The 20,124-nt window shown below is 41.0% G+C and overlaps 1 protein-coding gene across 10 annotated transcripts in view; it reads right to left on the reverse strand.

Annotated features, from left to right (window-relative positions):
- Positions 1–217: 217 nt before the first annotated feature.
- THRB (thyroid hormone receptor beta) overlaps positions 218–20,124 on the reverse strand; it is a 173,660-nt gene continuing 153,753 nt past the window's right edge. For all 10 annotated transcript variants that reach the window (XM_048951370.1, XM_048951367.1, XM_048951368.1 and 7 more), the window contains 5 exons: positions 16,424–16,571; positions 14,509–14,714; positions 11,360–11,506; positions 6,370–6,628; positions 218–4,848 (listed from right to left, as the gene is read on the reverse strand). In XM_048951370.1, the coding sequence (XP_048807327.1) occupies positions 4,607–4,848; positions 6,370–6,628; positions 11,360–11,506; positions 14,509–14,714; positions 16,424–16,571 (1,002 nt within the window). In that variant the 3' untranslated portion in view covers positions 218–4,606. The remainder of the gene's footprint in view (positions 4,849–6,369; positions 6,629–11,359; positions 11,507–14,508; positions 14,715–16,423; positions 16,572–20,124) is intronic.

The following is a 20,124-nucleotide window of genomic DNA, read 5'->3' on the forward strand; positions in this document are numbered from 1 at the left end:
GTTGATGTAGATTTACATTTGATTGTCTTGTGCATAAACAAGGTTTGCTTTTGAAGAAGGTAAACTGTGCAATGGACAGTCACATACAACTTATTACCTGCACAATATTGCTTTTTGAAGGCGACATCAGTCAATGTGGATACACACGAATAACGCATACTCTTTGCATTTGCTAACATCTATACGACACACTACAACTTTGTGGTAAGGCCAAACCTTTTTGTTTTTTTGTTTTTTTTTGTTTTTAATTTTAAAGCAAAAATATACCGTAGTAAAAAAATGTGCTCACATCGCTTTGAGTCTTTAAGTGGAAAATAAATCTCTATCACACTAGAATAAAATTTCTCTCTATAAAATTTAAATACGGATCACTTCATCGCTATATCAAAAGGAAACGTCTGGCAATCATTTCCAGATGATCACAATAACAAGACACATCAAGAGGTCCTACTGCCTCTTCCTTTGAGAAAAGATAAACGTTCAACTCTTTCAACTGCTCTCACAGTGAGAGGAGTACGTTCCTTGGTTGTGGATTTTGATTCAGTCAATGAAAAAGGTTTAGCCTTAGGAATGCTGGCTACATCTCAAAACCATAGGACTGATTTTTATAATTTATGATTCATGCAGCAAAAAGTCAATATGACACATACAGGTTAGAGTTCCATAGCATAAAAATGCATCGCTAGCAATGACATGCTCTGCTTGTGATCAACAGCCCTGTCTTGGCAGATTTCGGATACAGCTGATCATTCTGGACAGTTTTTTTTTTCACTTTCTGATGCCTGCCTCTGCAGAAGCAAGCATTTTGCTCAAGGATGGTTTTGGCTCTCGGAGGTCTAACTCTAACGCCTACATTTTGGCAGAATGTAAACAAAGATCATTATTATGCATGTTGTATGTCATTATGAATACCACAACTTAACTGAGATGACACATGAAATGAGTATCTAAATGCGTGTTACTCGGGGCAAAACGATGACAATCAGGTTGATAGGAAGCATTTCTTATGCAAGACCCACGCATAGATCACAAAGCAAACACAAAGGGTATGTGGCACATGAGAAACAAGACCCTGAACTGCAGTGAAAAGTGCCGTCTGTTGTTTCCCTCAGAAGGACAGGTGCTACAGACCCTGCAGACTGATGTCTGCCACTCAGATGGTAAATCCAGCAGCATCCTACAGTGACCCGAGTCATCGCAGGACTAAGTTCAGCATTCACCAGTAAGAGACTGCAAAAGCATCCTCACAGATCCCAGTTTTGCTCTTGTGATCATGTAAATCAGGAGGCAGACTGAGGAAGTCAACGAAGACACACAGACTAAGACTGGTAGGAGATCAGAGGTCATTAGATACCAGACTAAGAGCTTGGTCTTAGTCTTCTGTTAAGGAATGCTACTAATCCCCCTTGGTTAATCAAAACCAGATTCCAACGTAATCTAAAAAGCTAGAAAAGTACAATGATGGTATCCTTAGTGCTTAAAGGACTGCTGAACTTTTCCAAGTTGGATGCCTAATGGCCCATCTGCAATCATCAAACAGAGGACGCTCGATTTTCTGAATCCTGATTAGCTGCAACCCCAAACTGCTTCAGTATCAGGAAGTCAGGCCATGAGCTTGGATGCCTAAATGCAGCTTGACATGCTTGAATTCAGACATCCAGCTGTGCAGGCTGTGTTTTAAAACTTCTTGACCTGCTATAATAACCTTGTCAGACAAATTCCTGTCTGAGCAATGATTTTTGCACCAGCCTGTGCAAAGCGTTTGTTCTCAGCACTACCTCAAGCTGCAGTTCTGTTCAAGGTGTTACAAGTTTCTTCATCTCTCGCTGCTTCCCCATGCCAATCCAGTAACTCTCACATTTTTTCTAACTTCTGACCTTTATTTTTTTATTAACTCGGTCCCAACACTCCCAAGTGTTCAAAAGCCAGTAGTCTGGGCCCCAGTAGTTAAAAGGCAGTAAGAAGTCTGAGTATTCACTGAGTATTCACTTCCAACCTCAACATTTAGGCTGCTGTTTTTCTTTATAACCCAGAGGATGAGAAACGTTGATCTTAATGACAGATTGAACCTCCCAGGCAGCAGTGTGACTCTAAGAAACTGAGGTTCTGAGAAATACATAAAATACTATGGAGCCCACAGTGAGGTCACTGTGAATTCTACCAGGCAAAAGCGACTTTCCTTCTCCTTGGTCTCATCTGCAGCACAGTTACAAGTTTTTACACTAACTCAAGCTCACATTTAGCAAGTAGATGAGATACTCAGGCTGGTTTCAGAAGGAACTCCATGATTCTGGGAGTACAAACCTCCAAAAGATAACTTCTTGAAAGCCATTTGGGTATAGATGCTGGTTTTTTTTTTTGCTTTCCCCATATACTATCAGTGCCCTACCAAGCCACCCTCAAATCACATATTTAATACTCTTCACTTACTGCAGATGCTGCTCATCTGAGACTGTGCAGAACTGAAGACACGTAAGCTTTTCTTGTTGTGTGATCTCTTGTTCCAAAGGCTAGAACTTTTCCTGATTGTTGTCTCCAAGATGTAATGCTCTACACAGAATCTGTGCTGTTAGCACACCTTTTGAGATTGAGCAAATGGAGCCAGCCCACAACAGAGGTTCTTCAATTTCAGCAAGCATTTAAAGACTTATTTCTGAAGGCCTGCCTCCTTGGCTCCTGCAAAAAGCCCTGAACATCCCATTGTGTTTTATATTCTCATGGAATTATGGGCATAACTCCTAAGGAATAACATCAACACTCACCATAGGTGCATATGATATCAAAGAACAGGCACAACAAGATTCCATAACCCTGACGATAGAGCCAAAAGCACTCCAAACACTTCATCAATGTTAAAGGGAAATGGAGGTGAAAAGAACATAATCCCTGGCACAAGATACTGTGCTCCACCTATGTATTTTCCTGAGTATCGTGATCTTATGAGGAGACAAATATATAACATATGGGTTTGGACATGGGGCATGAGCTTTGAAAATCAACACATCAGTTCTAACAGTGCCCACTGAGTTGCCAGGCAAATGTATCAATGAATAGCAGAGACAGAAACTGGTACAAATGAATGCACAACACAAAAGAATGTGGGATATGAGGAAGTGCAAAACAGGTCTCTTGAGTTTCCAGGAAGAACAGAAGAATGCTTTTGATGTATCATACAAATTCAGAGAATGGTTTAATATCAAGTTTATAAAATCCAGGGACAACAGCCCTGAACGGTGATGGATAACAGAAAGGAATCACTCTCTACCAACAAAGCCCTCATTACCGGCTTCAAACAGTCCAGCATCACTGAGTACCGACTCGCAGATTTTGGCAGCTGGACTTCCTATCTTTCAGTTCAGTTTCTGCTAGTGCAGTTAGTGGAAATAAATTATGAAGGAATCAAGTGAGAAACTAGCCAAAAAAAACCACATACACACACCAAGGAGGGGAGAACCTAGCTGATCAACGCACATACACACACACAGGAGAGGGTAAGAGAAGGAATGAGAGATGATAAAAACACGGAAATACGTTTAAGACATCTGCTGAAGATTCATAATTATATATATATAAAATATTATATATACGTGCATATAAACTTTATATATATATAAAACAAAAGATTACTGCCACGCAATACTATTTGTACTACCGGGACAAAGCTGGACAGTCTTGAGTGTCATCAATAACACAGCTGGTTTCTGTTCCCTCTGATGGTCATCCCATACGTTTCATTCATTCACATCCCTGAATAACTCAAAGGAAATTCTGCTATTCCGACAAACAGCCTACTCCTTCAGAGTGCTGAATTTACCACAAACCTCAGAAAAAGCAGACTTCCCTACTCAGGCAAAAGCGTACCAGAGAATCAAATCTCCCTCCTTCCCCCAACAGAACTTCCAGCAAAGTTACCTGGAGTAGTAAGAACCAAACAACCTTACCTTCCGTACACATGGAAAAAAATGATTCCGTCCCTTCCCTCACTTTGCATACACTAAATACTTGATTTATGGGGCACTGTTAAACCACATCCATCGGAACAATCCTAAGATAATGATGGTATCATGACAATGATGAAGGTCCTAGATCATAAGGGTGATCGTTACAATAGAAACAACCATAAACACTAGAGATTTCATCTCATGAAATGGTCACTAGTACCCTGCAAAGTGAGGTAACAGCAGACAGGATTGCCAGGATCAAATTATAAATAGCTGTTTAACTTGGAGGCCAATTTATTTTCTGCCACTTCAATTTATCTCCCACATTTTCCAAGCAATGATGCATGTGAGCTGGTGACCACGCAAGTGCTGGTGAATGAAACTGGTCTGTTTCTATTTTCACTGTTAAGCTGTCAAAGCATTCACATCAAAGGACTGAAGAACAAATTGCAATAGTCACAAGTACCAGCAGAAAGGGATGTTTTCATCCATGTGTATACAACTGCCCCCAGCAACCCCAAAGAAAAACTCAAACAAAAGCCCAATCCCATCTCAAGAATCAGAAGAGAACAAAAGAAGAACAAACAGGTGTGAGAAGAGCTGGGCAATGGAATGAAATGACAGCCAGTAGTGCGACAGGGGTGCAGAGGACCGCTCCAGTCTCTCTAATCCTCAAACACCTCCAGGAACAATGGAGGGAAGAGTTCTGTGGGGCACTCCACCTTCATGTGCAGGAAGCGGCTGGCATGGCAGGCTCCAATCATTCGCAGATCTGTCACTTTCATCAGCAGTTTTGGCCAAAAATGTGCAACATGGTGTTTTCTGTAATTAATGTAGTGTTCAAATGCCAGGAGGAAACCCTCTTGACACTTTTCTATCCTCTCGACACAAACAAGGCCTGGGCGATCTGCAGATACAAAGAAACAGAATTATCTTTAAAATTCATTTACTTGACGGAATATCTGATCATAAATTAGGAAAAGCAGAATTATTCTGTTGTAAGAAAAGGAGCCAAGGAATCTGGCTCTGGCACAAACAATTTCTTTGACCCTGAGCATATTGTTTATTTGTGCCTCAGTATTATCCCTGATAAAACAAATAATCCCTTCCTTCTTCATTCTTTGTTTCTTTTGCCCATTTACAACATAGCTGTTTGGGAACTGTTTCCTTGCAGTGACTGGAGCAGCACATTCTCAATCTCAGTTGAGGCTTCTATCTATATCTTACTGTAAAAAACAAACAATTAGAAGATGTCCTTGTCAGTTATCTTGCAGTTCTTTCTTATCTGCTTCACTACAGCCTGACCAAGGCTTTGATCAGATTTTGATCCTAGAATAGGCATCAAAGGAACGAATTTGTTACGGAGCACCATGGAACAACAAATGGCACAAGTTAGGCAGACTATCTGAAATAGGTCCCATGTGAGTGCTGGAAAAGCTCCTTTCATAGGTCACTCTTCAGGAGACGTTTCAGGACAGCCGATCACCTGAAATGCCTTCTGAGGCTCCCAGTTATGTATCACTGTGTGGGGAACCAAAAAAATCAGAATGTTTTGACTGAGAAAGCCAAGCGCTGTGTTGCGATGAATGTGGAAACCTTCCTGCCACAGACACAGTTAATCCTTGTTAATCACTATGTACTGTTATCCAGTGCTCAATCTTTAAAATGGTCTTAAAACAAAACCCTTCTGAATCTGCCACTGCCCAAGAACGGAATTTCCTCTTCGGGCTGGCACAACCAGTAGTGCAAAGGACCAAGGGGCGAACGTGGTCACCCCTTCCTTTCTCTTATGGGCAGGATGTGACAAGCTGAAGCATATTTGAAAATATATATCATCTGAGAAGAAATGAAACTGTTTGGAAATGATACGAAATAGTCTGTGCTGCTCCTGTGTGACATCACTGAGAGACCAGTTAAAACAGTCCCAGCGTAAGGCAGCTCTCAAATGCCACATAGCAAGCAGTGGTTGTGTCAGTAGGAAAACAACAAAGGTTGAACTAAGCATGTGAGACTGCTGGAAATGTGTATGAACTGTACTTCTCACCCAATGCATGACAGTATTTAGAGGAAACAGGAACTTAGTTGTAATGAAAACTGTATCTAAATTACTAGTTTTTCAGTCGAGGCAAACTGGCTCTAAACCAGATCTTTCTGATTTGTCTGATGATCAGCCCTCCTCCCTGCTGAGTCACTAAACTGAGCAAGATGTGTTACCAATGCCACTTCTACGTTTGCCTCTCTGATTTTTTCTCCTAGCACTCACCAAACTGATTTTCTTATGCATCAGGGTTTTGAAAGAGAATTTCATTTGCATTACTCTGTTTAGCAATACAAGATCTAACATGCCCTATTTCTTCTCATGAGAGATTTCTGACAAAGAATGAAGTGTTTCAAAATGGCTGGAATGCCACTATATTTCTGTTCTCACCTGATGACATGAGCAGAACAGCCTGGAGAAGGGCAACCTCGGTGTCATCCAGGTTAAATGAAGAAAGAGACATGCCCAGGTCAAAAATGGCATCAGACACTACGCCAAGACCCCCATTTTTCAGCTGGCCCCTTGTCACCGCCATCTCCCCATTCAGTGTTAAAGTCTCACTCTCGGGGTCATAGCGAACTGCTGCTCGGAGGGACATTATCTCCATACAGCAGCCTTTCAGAAGGATGATCTGGTCTTCACATGGCAGCTGCAGAAATTATAAATGGTAAAGAAAAAGATGTGTTTTTCAAACTGAGATGATTTACAACTACAGTAAATCCACGGTCATGAATTCACGGCGAACCCAGGACACTTCCTAGCCAAGTACAGACATCCCGGAAACACGCTGCTTACCAACTAACTTACCAGCTAGTTCTTGTGCACAGCACAAAAGCCCAAGATTCATATTCCTGCTTTCAAAAAGTCCTAACAGGGTAACACCCCCACATGGAAATCTAGTGATGGCACAGCTGTGGGAAGTGGCCCTGGGCAAGATATTCACAGCAAAATGCAGGTGCTTAGGAGAAGTGGCTCAGCTTTCTGAAGCTCTCGATTCCACGGGATCTCTTTGTTCGTGGCAATATTATAGAATTAAGTCCAGTAAACCTAAAAGACATAGCTTCCTGTCTGCAAACATTTCACAAGGTGTGGAGGATGAGGCAGACCCGTCAGTTGCCAGGTTAGTGGTAACAGATTGTCAGCTTTGTCTTGCATAAGGGTGAATCAAACTGAGATGGCTGAAATGATCACTGTCCTCAGCTGTTTACCTTTCTCTCTTCCACTCTTGAGCTCTCTCAGCATACAGCTTGGCATAACCTGCAATTGGGGCTGGTAAAGGTATCAGCCATCCCAGTTAGATGCACTGTCAGCCATGCTTGATTTTCACCTGACCAAGCTGAAGAAAGACATTTGAGAGAGTCCATCAGAGTAGACTGTTTTTTAAATAAACAGAATAAACAGAATGAAATATATGTGTGTATATATATATATATATTTATCTAGAAGACACATGTTAATCAGTGGAATTCTCTGTCCATTTTAAACAACAGACAACTTATTAGGGTACGTGTAGCCTATTACAACTGATCTCCCTAGACTCTCTATTATTACTGTTGGACAGACAAAAAAATCTATGGTATAGGTCCAGCTGTTATGCTGGTGCATAACTGTGATCCTCAGGGCATATAGCAAGACTCATCTCCTTCATACTTGAAAAAAAGTGGTAAGCTGTCCAAATTGGAAGATGTAGGTTCTGTTTTCTGTAAAGCATATCTTCATGTTTACATAGGTAATCCAATGATAACAAAAGGAAAAAAAAAAAATCACCAATGCTATTTTGAGACTGTCATTAAATGAACAGTAAAAACATCACATACATGGAGAAGTAATTCTAATTTCTATGGATTATTATTATACCTACCTGAATTGCAATTAGAAATGGAAAAAAACCCAAACAAAACACCACGATACAAAAAACACTACAGGTTTATGTGGCAACTGTGCATTCACAAAGCAATTACGCTTACTTGGTGTAAAACCATGTAGAGTGGATACCATAAAATTACCTGACATGAATGGAAGGTCTTCTTGAAGAGAATGGAACTCTTCATGAAGAGAAGAGTTGTAAGTACAAAGCCAGCCACAGACAGCAAAAGCAGTTAAATCATGCCGCTATTTTTTCAGCAATGACAACTTCAACTTCAGGTGTAAAGTGTTTAATACACAAGAAAAATGAGTCATTCTGTTCAGGGCAATCACTCTGTTTGAAACTCATACTCAGCTCAGCAGTACTGTATGGAAGGCTGCACAGAGTGGCAGTCTTGCCACCAGTGACAAAGCCACTGTGACTCTGAGACTGAAGTAGGAAAGGAATACAGTAAGAAAAAAGATGTCTAAGGGCAGCCATGAGAAATAAAGAAAAGGAAATGACAGAGAAAAAGTGAACAGAAGAGAAAGAATCATAGAATCATTAAGAAATGAAAAAAGGGAGAAAAAAGGAAAGGTTCTGGAAGAACTAGTTGATGTGATTGCCAAGCCACGCTCTTTCATATCTGTAAAGGCATGGCTCTCAGGCAAAGTCCCCTGTGACTGGGAAAAAGGAGACATCATTCCAATTTACAAGAAAGGAAGACCTGGGGAACTACAGGTCGGTAAGCCTCATGTCTGTTCTCTGGAAGATCATGGAACAAATGGAAGGGATATTAAAACACACGCAAGAAGAGGTGATCCGAGGCAGCCAGCACAACTTCAGATCATGCCTGACCAATCCAGTGGCCTTCTACAGCACAGCAACAGCATCACTGGACAAGGGAAAAGCAAATCATGTCAACTGGCTGGACTTTTGCAAGGCCTTTGACATGGTCCCCCACCACATCCTTATCTCTAAATTGGAGAGAGACGGATTTGATGCTGGACTATTTGGTGGATAAAGAATTGGTAGGAGGGCTGCAGTAAGAGAGTTGTGATCAACAGATCTGTGTTGACCATGTTGCTGAGGCTGATGACAAGTGTTGTTCCTCAGGGATCCATCTTGAGACATGTGCTATTCAACATCTTAATCAATGCTAAAGATAGTGAGGTTGAGTGTACACTCAGCAAATGTGCTGATGACAAAAAGCAGAGTGGTGCAGTTCACACAATGAAAAGGAAGCAATGCCACCCAAAGGGACCTGGACAGGCTCAAAAAGAGGGCCCACATGAACCTAATACGGCTCAACAAGGCCAAGTAAAAGGTGCTGCACATGGGTCAAGTCAATCCCAGATATATGTATAGACTGGGAGAAGAACTCATTAAGAACAGCCCTGCAGAGAAGGATTTGGGGGTCCTGGTGGATGAAAGCTGGACATAAGCTAAACCTGCAGTCTGGAAAGCTGTTTCCCAGGCTGCATTAAAAGAGGGGAGACCAGAAGAGACAGGGAGATGATTGTATTCTACCCTCATAAAGCCCCACCTGGAATACTGCCTGGGACATAAGAAAGATATGGAGCTGTTGGAGAGGTTCCAGAGGAGGGCCAGGAAGACAACTAGAGGGCTGGAGCACCTCTTATAAACTCGCATCAAACTCATTAAGTGCTGCTTAGTCAATCTCTTTCATAGAAACATACAGCACTCTCAGACTGAGCCTCCGTGGAAATTAAGAATTGAGATAATGTTTGAATGCTGTATAGGTCCCATGGGAGAAAGGAGTTTTTTTGTTTTTTTTTTTTTTTCCTTATAAACACAGCCCATGCAGTATTCCTTCTAAGAAAAAGATACGGATTAGAAAACAAAGTTAACAAGACAGTGCCCCCTCAAAAAAGGAGCAAACATTTGTCATTTTCTTTATGCTTCAGCAGGAACTGCATGACACCTTGGGACAGCTGTCCTATCCCTTTCCATTCACTATGTGTTGTCCTCCTCTGCTGTCAAACCGTGCTGCACACAGGTGTCAGGTTTACACAGTGATTCAGCTGTAAACAAAGCCCATCCTAGTTGAACTGTGCAGCCTACAGAGGTGATGCCAAACAACTCCTTGACTTCTTCAGCCATGCTTCCTGTTCAGCTCTGACACAAGTGGGCCCATGGTAGCCAGGAGGGGTAGAAGATGTCAGACAGGCACTGCAGTCTGCGTGTGACTGGCAAAGCCTTCTAAATTGAAAAGACTACCTTATTACATCAGAGCAACTTCCCACCAACAAACACCAAATCAGAGGAGACAGCTTCCCTCAGACACTGGATGCTGCAGGGGCTTCCTGATCTATGGATACATTCCTTGTGTTTAAAGTCTTCATGCTTGGTCGCTATTTCATACTCTGATGGAGCCAATGTTAAGTAGCCAGCGAAAGCTATTTAAACTATGGCAACTATTGATATTTAACACTTCTTACTCTGCAGATGATAAGGGATGTAAAGACCATTAGCTGACATAAATAACACTCCTTGATTGACCTTAAAGAAAAGAACCACAGAAGAGGAAAATACTACTTAGACTTCTTTCCTGTCTGATTGTGTGTAAGAGGAAAAAGCAGTTCTCATCCTAGGGGACACAATGAACTCCCCAAACATGGTCACGCTCCAGCAGAGGCAGGTGCTTCTCTGCAGTGTGGGAGGGAAGGCAAGTATACTTCCACAGCTGGGCTGAGGATATTTCTGCATTAAAACTCCAATGGTTGTGGATCCTAAGGAACTCACAAGACTTAAAATTATTAAAATTATCAAATCTGAGTTACTATTTCAGTTATATTCACGCTGCAGTTATGATAATGTTTTTTACTCTAGGAAAAAAAAAAATCATCAGCCATTGCATCTGCTCCTCCAATAAAAATGCTACTTTGCTGTAAATGAAATCAGCCTAGGGCCTCTCTACTCCTAATGTGCAGCCAAGCCTGTTTCAGTCTATTTACAGTATATTTTACATGTGAGTACCTACCTGGGATGACACTCTATTACTTAACTCTTTTATGCACTCCCTCCCTATTAAGGAAGAAAATGCCTAGGGAAAAAAAAATGAAGCAAGTGTCACTCCTGGATAGGGATGCATTCCTGAATTTGGAGAATTTATTACTGCACACATCCAACTCCACAACAGTACACCTGTCAAGGAGCTGGAAAGTACAGAAGGAAGCCTGTGCTAAAATATCTGATTAAACATATAAAATATAACTCTAGATGGTCTGTTTTTGTTCACTGCTTTGCTCAAGGCTACTTGTGAAGGCACATTCAGGTCTCCAGTGAATTGTGATGAATTCTAGATGAACAAAATCAGGAGTTCAGTAGTCATGGGAAAAAGAAAAGTCATAAAAATTCAAATCCAGTTTTGATTCTCTTGTTTTTTTCTGATTCTAAACATAGTGATTTTTTTTTTAAAGCATAATCCTTCCTGTTGCAGTTCTGTGCCAGTATTTTGCATACAGCATAACCATAGCTTTGTAAACGAGGGATGCAAGCAGTTTGTCTTACCTCACAAAACATAGGCAACTTTTTGGCAAAATCCACCACTCTTGTAATCGCTGGTGTGATTATTTTTGTAAACTGGCTGAAGGCTTCTAAATCCACTTTCCCCCCTTCTGGGGCATTAACTATTGGTGCTTGCCCAATGTCTTCTGGCTAAGGATATAAACAAAAATATTTGAAGGAACAATCTATCTTACAGTGAGCGTTTGATATTCTAAAATATTCTGTTTGGCAAACATTACAGTTATAAATGATACTATCCTTTTTTTAAGTGATGTCCCATTATGGCACAAAATGTGGATTCCGTGAAAGAGAAGACTGCACACAGAAATGGGGGTCTGGCACCACCATGCTGTAAGGACAGCTGCATCAGAGGCACAAGTAGTTTCTTCCTTGTGCTTCCATCCAAATACTTTGTGGGTGTAGCTTGTGTGCTTTTTGATTAAAAATATAGGCATGATCTTGTTTCTCACAGTGATGAGAACTCCCAAGCTGGTCTAAAAGCAAAGGGAGCTGAGATGACTTGCTACCCTTAGAATATTCTCAGAGCTTTGCAGCTTTGCAGGCAATTTAACCTACTCCAAGTTCTGAAATCTTCCCCAGAGCAGATTGCCTGGTATCACTGAGCTCCAGACAATTGCCAAGGCCTGTTTCCAAAACTAGGCTAAAACAACAGATGACTAAGAACTGGCAACACAAAGCTTGTCTGGATAAAATGACTAGAATTTGAGCTTGTCAGGGTAAAATTCTTGTTGAAAATCACCTTCCGTGTGACTTCAAATCAAGGCTTCTCCAAGTGAGAAAAAAAAAAGCCAACAATTTTCAAGCTAACTACGGGAACACAGAATGCAGTAGGTATGATCAATATCCACAGCGAGTACTTTTTATTCCATTTGCATTTTGACTTGCTCACCTGATTCTATGACAGTTTGTCAATGTCACTGTGTGTTTTTAAAACACATATCAAAGTTGTTCCTCTGTTTGCTAAGTGCAGCTTTGCAGCTATAAAATACCTGCCAAAGAGTATGCAGAAATTCCATTTTGTTCGTGTTAGATAGTTAAAAACTGGTCAAGACTTAGAGAAGAATGCCTTTAAAACTGATGGATTTCATGGCATTTATGTAAGGGCACTTAAACAGGAGAGGTGCTGAAGCTGCTGTTGATAATGAAAACTTGTGCTCAATATTTTTTTAAAGCAACACATCATAGAAGAGCCTTCTTGATCCTTGTCAACAATCCAAATCCAAACCTAACTTCTTTCACAAAAAAACTCAGCAGTGAGCTAATAAAATAAGCATCAATTGTAGAAGAACAATGAAGAGCACTGGGTTCAATTATCTAGGAGTTCCTCCTGCTAAAAAGCTGAAATAATCCCAGTTTTAGGCTGACTCTCCCCATCTCTGAATCTTGGGAAACTAAACCACATTGTCTGTGTGCTCATGATAAACAATCTTCATCACTTTCAAGCACGAAGACCCAAAGCAAAAGCCACACATAACAGTGTTAGCAAGAAAAAGAGAGAACATAGCATTGCCATGGGAAAGCCAGAAGAATTCAGGATGACTGGCTAAAACCAACACACTCCAGAAAGGCAAGCTGCTGGAGAGCCCTTGCCACCTACATCACCTCAATAGAAAAAAATGTCCAGACCTCCAGGGAGCTCCCACTGTTGAAGAACCAGCCTCAGCTGCCAAAGGGCTGATCCACTGCTGCTGGGGTGTGCAGTCAGCTCCTCTTGCTCCCCAACAGCTTCTGGCAGGGAGCTTTCAAAGCCCTCTGCCTGGAGTTGTCAAGCCATCCTGGACTTCTGTGCTCACTACAAGGTGTCAGTGAGCTCCCTGCACTTACCTTGAAACTGTAGGGCTTCAGCATGCGAGCCCTGAAAAAAACAAGGAGGCCCTGGAGCACTGGGAGTAGTTTGATCTGGCCTAGGAACCAGCTGTGGAAATCACAGCTAATTTGTGAGCTGCCTGTTACAGCTGTCACCCCTGCCTTTGCCCCATCTGACCCTTTTCCCACTAATCCTGTCCTCACATCACCTCATGCTCCCCTTTTTATTCTAAAGCAAGTGACACCAAAAAAACACTACTGTCTGAGTAATCAAATGTGATACCATAGCTGATGTTACAATTGCAGCTTCTTGGCCTGTTAAAAACAATGCAGGAAAACTGGAAATCTCTCTGTTGCTTCTTGCCAGCAACCACTGGCTGCATGTTCTTGACTGCACACTACTGTGAACATGTGGCCATTCGTACAGAAATTGCTACTAGAATTAACATAACTCTGTAAAAGGGATAAGCTGCTTTGAATCTAAAACTTATCTTAGCAATTTAACAGTGGGTCATGATTCCCATTGTGGATTAGGCAGTAGGAGCCTGTGCTTGCAAAAAAAGAATATTTTCTACCTGATTTGGTATACACAGACTGTTAAACATGCCTGTGAATTCCTGACATTTAGTCCGTAATCCCTCTTTTGTGCTGCCTAAACATTCCGTATTCTGCACAGTTTTTCCTTCAAGTCTGAGTTAGAAAAAAACAACACACCCCACGCATTCTTTTTCCTAAGCTTAAGCATCACAAATCACAGATTTTCCTCAGCAATACTCTGAAGATTCATAATTTACAAACCTGCAATACTATAGTTCAAGTATCCTCCTGCTATCATTGAAATTTATTTTTCTTTGTCAAATTTAATTAATGTATTCCCTTTGGAACAAGGAAACAAACAGTACAACTTACTAATTAAAAATGTCAACTTCCCTTTTAAATTTGCCACTGTTTTCAACATTCAAAATATTTTGCATGCTAGTCCCAAGACAATGACTACTATATGTAATAAATAAATAAAAGATGTATTATACATTATAGATGGATATTGCTGTTAATCAGAAGAGAATAATTTTTTTTCACTTTTTCTTATCAAAGAACATTAAAAATATCCAGCTGGGTAAGCCTTAACTCATCAGAAAGCTATTTATCTATTAAATACACGGTCTGATCAAATACTGAGACTGAGCCAAGAATAAACAATCATCAATTCTTCATATAAGTCAAAACACTGGCACATACAACAGTAGTTGCAATGCTGAGCAGGGATTTCAGAAGAAATAAAGGAACTTGACTTCAAGAGCAGTGTGAATGTCTGCAGTCCCTACCAGAAATTTCCTTTTCTGCTTCCAGTGGCTTCCTTGTGCATTGGTGGCCACGTGTGCTTCGGTGACAATTTTGATCAGCTCCCATTCCTCATCTGTTGGTTCTGGTTTGTGACCAATTGTTTTCTGCAGCTCCTCCCGACGCCTCTTCTCTCGATTTTCTTCTATCAGCTTCCTCTTGGCCAGACGCTTGCTGTCATCCAACACCACTAGCAGGGATAAAAGCATACAAGAATGGCAGGAGGTTATTAAAGTTGTCTGGACTTTGGTCTTTTCTATCTATAGCTGATGTACTAATTGATTACCAGCACCTTAACTAATGATAGAACACTTTGAGTTGAAGGGATTTTAAAGATCATCTAGTGTACCTCTACCATGGGCAGGGCTGCCACCCACCAGCTCAGGCTGCCTAGGGCCCCATCCAACCACTGTGCAATCTTGTGCCAGGGCCTCGCCACTCTCACACTGAAGAATTTATTCCTTGTATTCATTCTAAATCTCTTTCAGTCTAAAGTTAACATCCCTTGTAAAAAGTTGGTCTTCCTTCTGTTTATAAGCTCCTTTTAAGTACTGGAAGGCTGCAATGAGATCTCCTGGAAACCTTATTTTCTCCAGACAGAACAAGACCAGCTTCCTCAACATTTCTTCATAAGAGGTGCTCCAGCCCTCTGATCATCTTAGCGACCCTTCTCTGGATGTGCTTTAAAAGCTCAACATCTTCCCTGTGCTGGGCGCCCCAGGCCTGCAGATGGGGCCTCACGAGGGCAGAGCAAAGAGAGACAATCACCTCTCCCTCTGCGGGCCATCCCTCTTCTGGTGGAACTCAGGATACAGCTGGCTTTCTGGGCTGCACGCACACACTATCAGCTCACATCCAATTTTTCATCCACCAGAATCCCTTAGTCCTTCTTGCAGTGTTGCCCTGAATCTATTCATTCTTCAGTCTGTACTGGAGTTTGGAGATTGCTGGCTTGTCTGCCACTGCTCCTCTGACACACCTGTATGTGCCTTCTACAAACGCCTCTCTATGGTACTGATAACTGCCGGTCAGAATTAGACTCAAACTTCTCATTCTGCACAGCTCCTAAATGGCTGATGCTCAGTACTGTCTGATGTGTCCAAATGAGCTGGATTTGAAATGATGATCCAGAGTCATTCCGTTCTCTCTCCTTAAGTACCATCTGCCTTTGATGAAATTGCTTCACTTCTTCTGTTTCATTTTGTACAGAAAATGCCACACATTACATTATAACTGAAAAATGCTAAGTTGGAATATTTATATTTTCCTTATTGGCTCTGTTTTTTTTTTTTGTTTTTGTTTTTGCAGAGGATTACAATGGCAACAACCATTAACAATAATGCATAGGGGGATTTACATGAGTTCCTCACATTGCACTAATTGAAGTTATTGGTGTAAATCCTTGTGCAGTGGCAGGAAAAGAAGATTCCTAAGGGTTAATCTTACAGCCATATGTTCTAGTTCTTTAGAATGAGAGTCAAATTATTTGCAGATAACTTCTTCGGGGCTAAAAATAAAACAAACAACTGCAGGATGACTCATACAACGACATTCAATTTCACATCCTCCAGAATTTTCTAAACAAGATGTTTTTTTCAAGCAAAGTGTCCATCCAGATGCATTTCTCCCTCTTTTCCTCCTAAGAGTTAACATTCCTATTGTTACTCAGTCCAGTAAGGCCAGAAGAAGGTGCAGTCTGGTGAAGCGTAAACAAAAAATTAGAGCATTCAGAAGTGGATTGCTGCAATGAGCATAATTCTCCAGAACAAATGATTAAAACCAAAAAATGTTGGCAGTTCCACGCTAGTTTAACAATCTTCACCAATTAACATACTTTAAGCAAATAAAAACATTAAAAAAAAAGAGAGAAAACGAAGAAAAAGAGAAAAATATACTTACAATCTGTTGCCATGCCAACAAAGATACATTTTTTGAAGCGACATTCCTGGCACTGATTTCTTGTTACTTTGTCTATCACACATTTTCCTTCATATTTACAGGAATAGGTTGGATGGAGGTTTTTCTGAATGGTTCTTCTGAAAAATCCCTAAGTGCAATAAATAAATACATTGGAAAACATAACTACTGTGTAATTTTTTCAAATTGGTTTGGTAGAAATGTACCTATGGATGCAGCATAAAATGCTCCATTAAACTCTCAAGGAGGAAGAGAACAAAACATTATTATAGATTATGGTATTTCTTTTCAGAGTTTCAAGAGACATCTCCTCCCTAAAAATTAAAACATATAGGCACCTGAGATATGTAAAAGCATAAGGAAAGTTGTCTTGAGGAAGAAGAGACTGATTACGTGTTTTCAAGTCCTGCATTTCCATGTGCAAATTTTATTGCTGATTTGAATTAGTTTTTATTTTAAGCCCCCTTCTAAATTACACAATGATTTCAAAGGATATAAGGAGACACGTGCAATTAAAGGACAGCTTTTGCAAATAGCAAAAATGGTGGTGTATAATTAAGTGTAACTAGAGGACTAAGAATGAACAGCTTTACTCATGTCCTTCCAGTGAAGTAAAATAGCCAACCAACCAACCAAATCTGGGCAAGGCTATGAATTTTGCAGTCAAACACAATTCACTCAACCTTTGAATTAGGTCCTAAATAATGGATCCATAATTCTGAAATGATATGCATTTCTGAGAAAAGGAATTCATTCGTATTTCCCACAGATGTCTGTATTCAAAACAAACATCACCAACAAAGACCTCCCTATGCATATTCTATCTATCTATAATAATATATGTACAGCCAATTGCAGTTGATAGGAGGTCAGATCCTCAGCTCACACGAAGTAATGTAGCTCCAATGAATTCTCTGATTTGAACATACCACGCACCCTGGCCTTAGGTAAAGAAATCAGATACAACTTCTTTCCAAATATTGTAGACCTAATTTCAACATGAGTTTTCTCACAGACTTTGGCAAGAGCTGGATGAAGCATCCAAGAGCACAGTAGTATGGACCAGACAGACTGCTAAGGGCAAAAATTTACTTCACTTTCCACCACTGTTTGAGACTGTCTACACTTAGCAACACAGTTTGGAACTGCCTTGACATAAAGAACACACTGAGATACTGGTCCAGTTTGACTGGGGCGACTGCGAATAGCTTCAGTTTCTTTACAAACAATGGTGAAATCCAAGTGAGATGGGATTTTATCTAACATACAGTCTCTTCAGCTCAGATTTTAGTTACTGAACACCTTTTTACTTCACTAAGCAAAAAGCCTCTTTTTAATCATATTAAATAACGCAAGGTAAAATCTTATAACAGTAATATCTTTTAACGCAGAACATTTAATTAAGACATACAGATAAATCTACATTTCAGCTTGAGCTCCCAACTCCTTCAAATACACTCTCATTAGAATTTTATCTTATGACAACCATCTTGTGCTAAGAGCAAAATTATTTTTTTCTTCATAACAAAAAGACCTAAAATCTCAATTAAATTGAGCTGCATAAAGCACAGATATTTGTCTTTCTAAGACTGGGATCTGCGGGGTTGAGTCAAAATCCAGGAAGTCAATAGTAAGATGTTCTTACATGGAGTCTGGATCTCAAATTCTCATCCTCCCAACTGGGCTTGGATCCACTCTCTACCCTGTGTCAAATTCCTAGAGATGGGGCCTGTTCCTCTCCTTCATGAGGATGGCTCTGAACACTCAGGTGCACTGGCTGACTTCTAGTTACAGCAAGAAATGGAGAAACCTCTGATGAATCTCTGAAAGTGGTACTGAACTTCTGTTTTCCAAACTTTCCATGAAACTTACTGTAGCTCAAGTTTAATGATTGTTAACACTTTTCATCACACATATGCTGTACGGAGTCCAGCTTTTTATTCTTCCATAGCTTTGCATTCCTTACATTTTTTTTGCTGTTAAAAAACATCTTTGACGGCCACTAGATACAATGTGATAAGGAACTTGCTCTCCATATTGTCCAAACACATCAGATCACCATTTCTCTGCCTTGAATCACTTCCAGCCTTAGTCTTGGTGACTGCACACAAATTTATGTCACATTTCTTTCTTGCATTTTGCTCATATATGCACATGCATAAATAGGCGTGCATAGATCAGCTACGAGAAGACCTTAAAGACAGTCTACTATCTGTCCCCCTGCTATAGGCAGAGTTGTCACCCACTGGATCAGTGGCCAGGGCCCCATGAACTTGGCCTTGAATTCATTCAGGGATGGGGTATCCACAACTTTTCTGGGCAACAACTTCCAGTGCCACTTCACCCTCTGAGTAAAAAAAATTTCTACTGATATCTATGTCTCCTCTCTTTTAGTTTAAAGCCATTCCCCATTGCCCTATCAATATCAGACAGTTGGTTCCTTTCTGTTTGTAAGCTCCCTTCAAATAGGAAGGCAGCAATGAGTCTCCCCAAAGCCATCTTCTTTCCAGACTGAATAAGATCAGCTTCCTGAACTTCCCCAGCTCCACAGGAGTTCTTTAATCATCCTCATGGCTCTCCTCTGCAACTGCTCCAACTGCTCCATGTCTTTCTGAAGATCACCATTCCCAAGACAGATACATGGAGGACACCAATTGTCGTTGGCCTCCACCAAGACACAGATTTGTTGACACAACCCTCTCGTTACAACCGTACAACCAATTCCTTCTCGACCAAATAACCCACCCTTCAAATCCATGCCTTTCCAATTCAGAGATATAAATGTGATGTGGGACTGTATTAAAGCCACTGCAGAATTCTAGGTGGATGACATCAATCTCTTTTCCTTTATCTAGTGATGCTGTCATTCCATTGTGGAAGGCCACCAGATTGGTCAGGCATGATCTGGCTTTGGTGAAGCTGTGCTGACCGTCTCAGATCATCTCTGCTTCTTGCACGTGTCTTAACATCTCTTCCAGGAGAATGCATTCCATGATCTTCTCAGGAACAAATGTGAGGCACACTGGCTTGCAGTTCCCTTGGTCTTCCTTTATCCCTTTCTTAAAAATTGGAGTGATACCTCTGTTTTCCACTTCAGGCACCAGGGATACATGTCACCAGGTCCCATAGACAGTCAGTCTCATCAGGTGGTCTTGATCTTGCTCTCTTTTTACAGAGCGATGGATTTTTATACCCTAACCCTTGCCTAGAGGTTCAGGGACCTCTCTTGAAAGAAGTGGGAAGTCTGACTGCCAATGAAGACTGGAGTCAAAGAACTTGCTGAGTATCTCTGCCTTCTCTATGTCTGCTGTTACCAGTTTTCCCTTCTCATTTAGCAGAGGAGGTCCTGGCCTGTCCTTGGACTGTTTCTGTTGACCAATGTACCTCTTCTAATTTTTCACATCCCTAGCCAGGTTCAGTTCCACCTGCGCCTTTGTTTTCCTGCTTTAATCTCTGTATGACCAGATTACATGCTCGCATCCTTCCCAGGCCACATACTCCTGCTTCCACTGATTGCGTACTTCCTACTTATCCCTCAGTTTAACCAGCAGGTCCATGCTCAGCCATATCACTTTCCTGTCTCCTCTGCTTGATTTCTTATGCTGGGGGATGGAGAGCTCTTGTGCTCTCAGATTGGTGTCCTGAAAGAGTTGACAGATCTGTTCCATTCCTTTGAGAGAGAG

This window comes from Lagopus muta, chromosome 7, assembly GCF_023343835.1.
Source record: "Lagopus muta isolate bLagMut1 chromosome 7, bLagMut1 primary, whole genome shotgun sequence".
NCBI classification, from domain to species: domain Eukaryota; kingdom Metazoa; phylum Chordata; class Aves; order Galliformes; family Phasianidae; genus Lagopus; species Lagopus muta.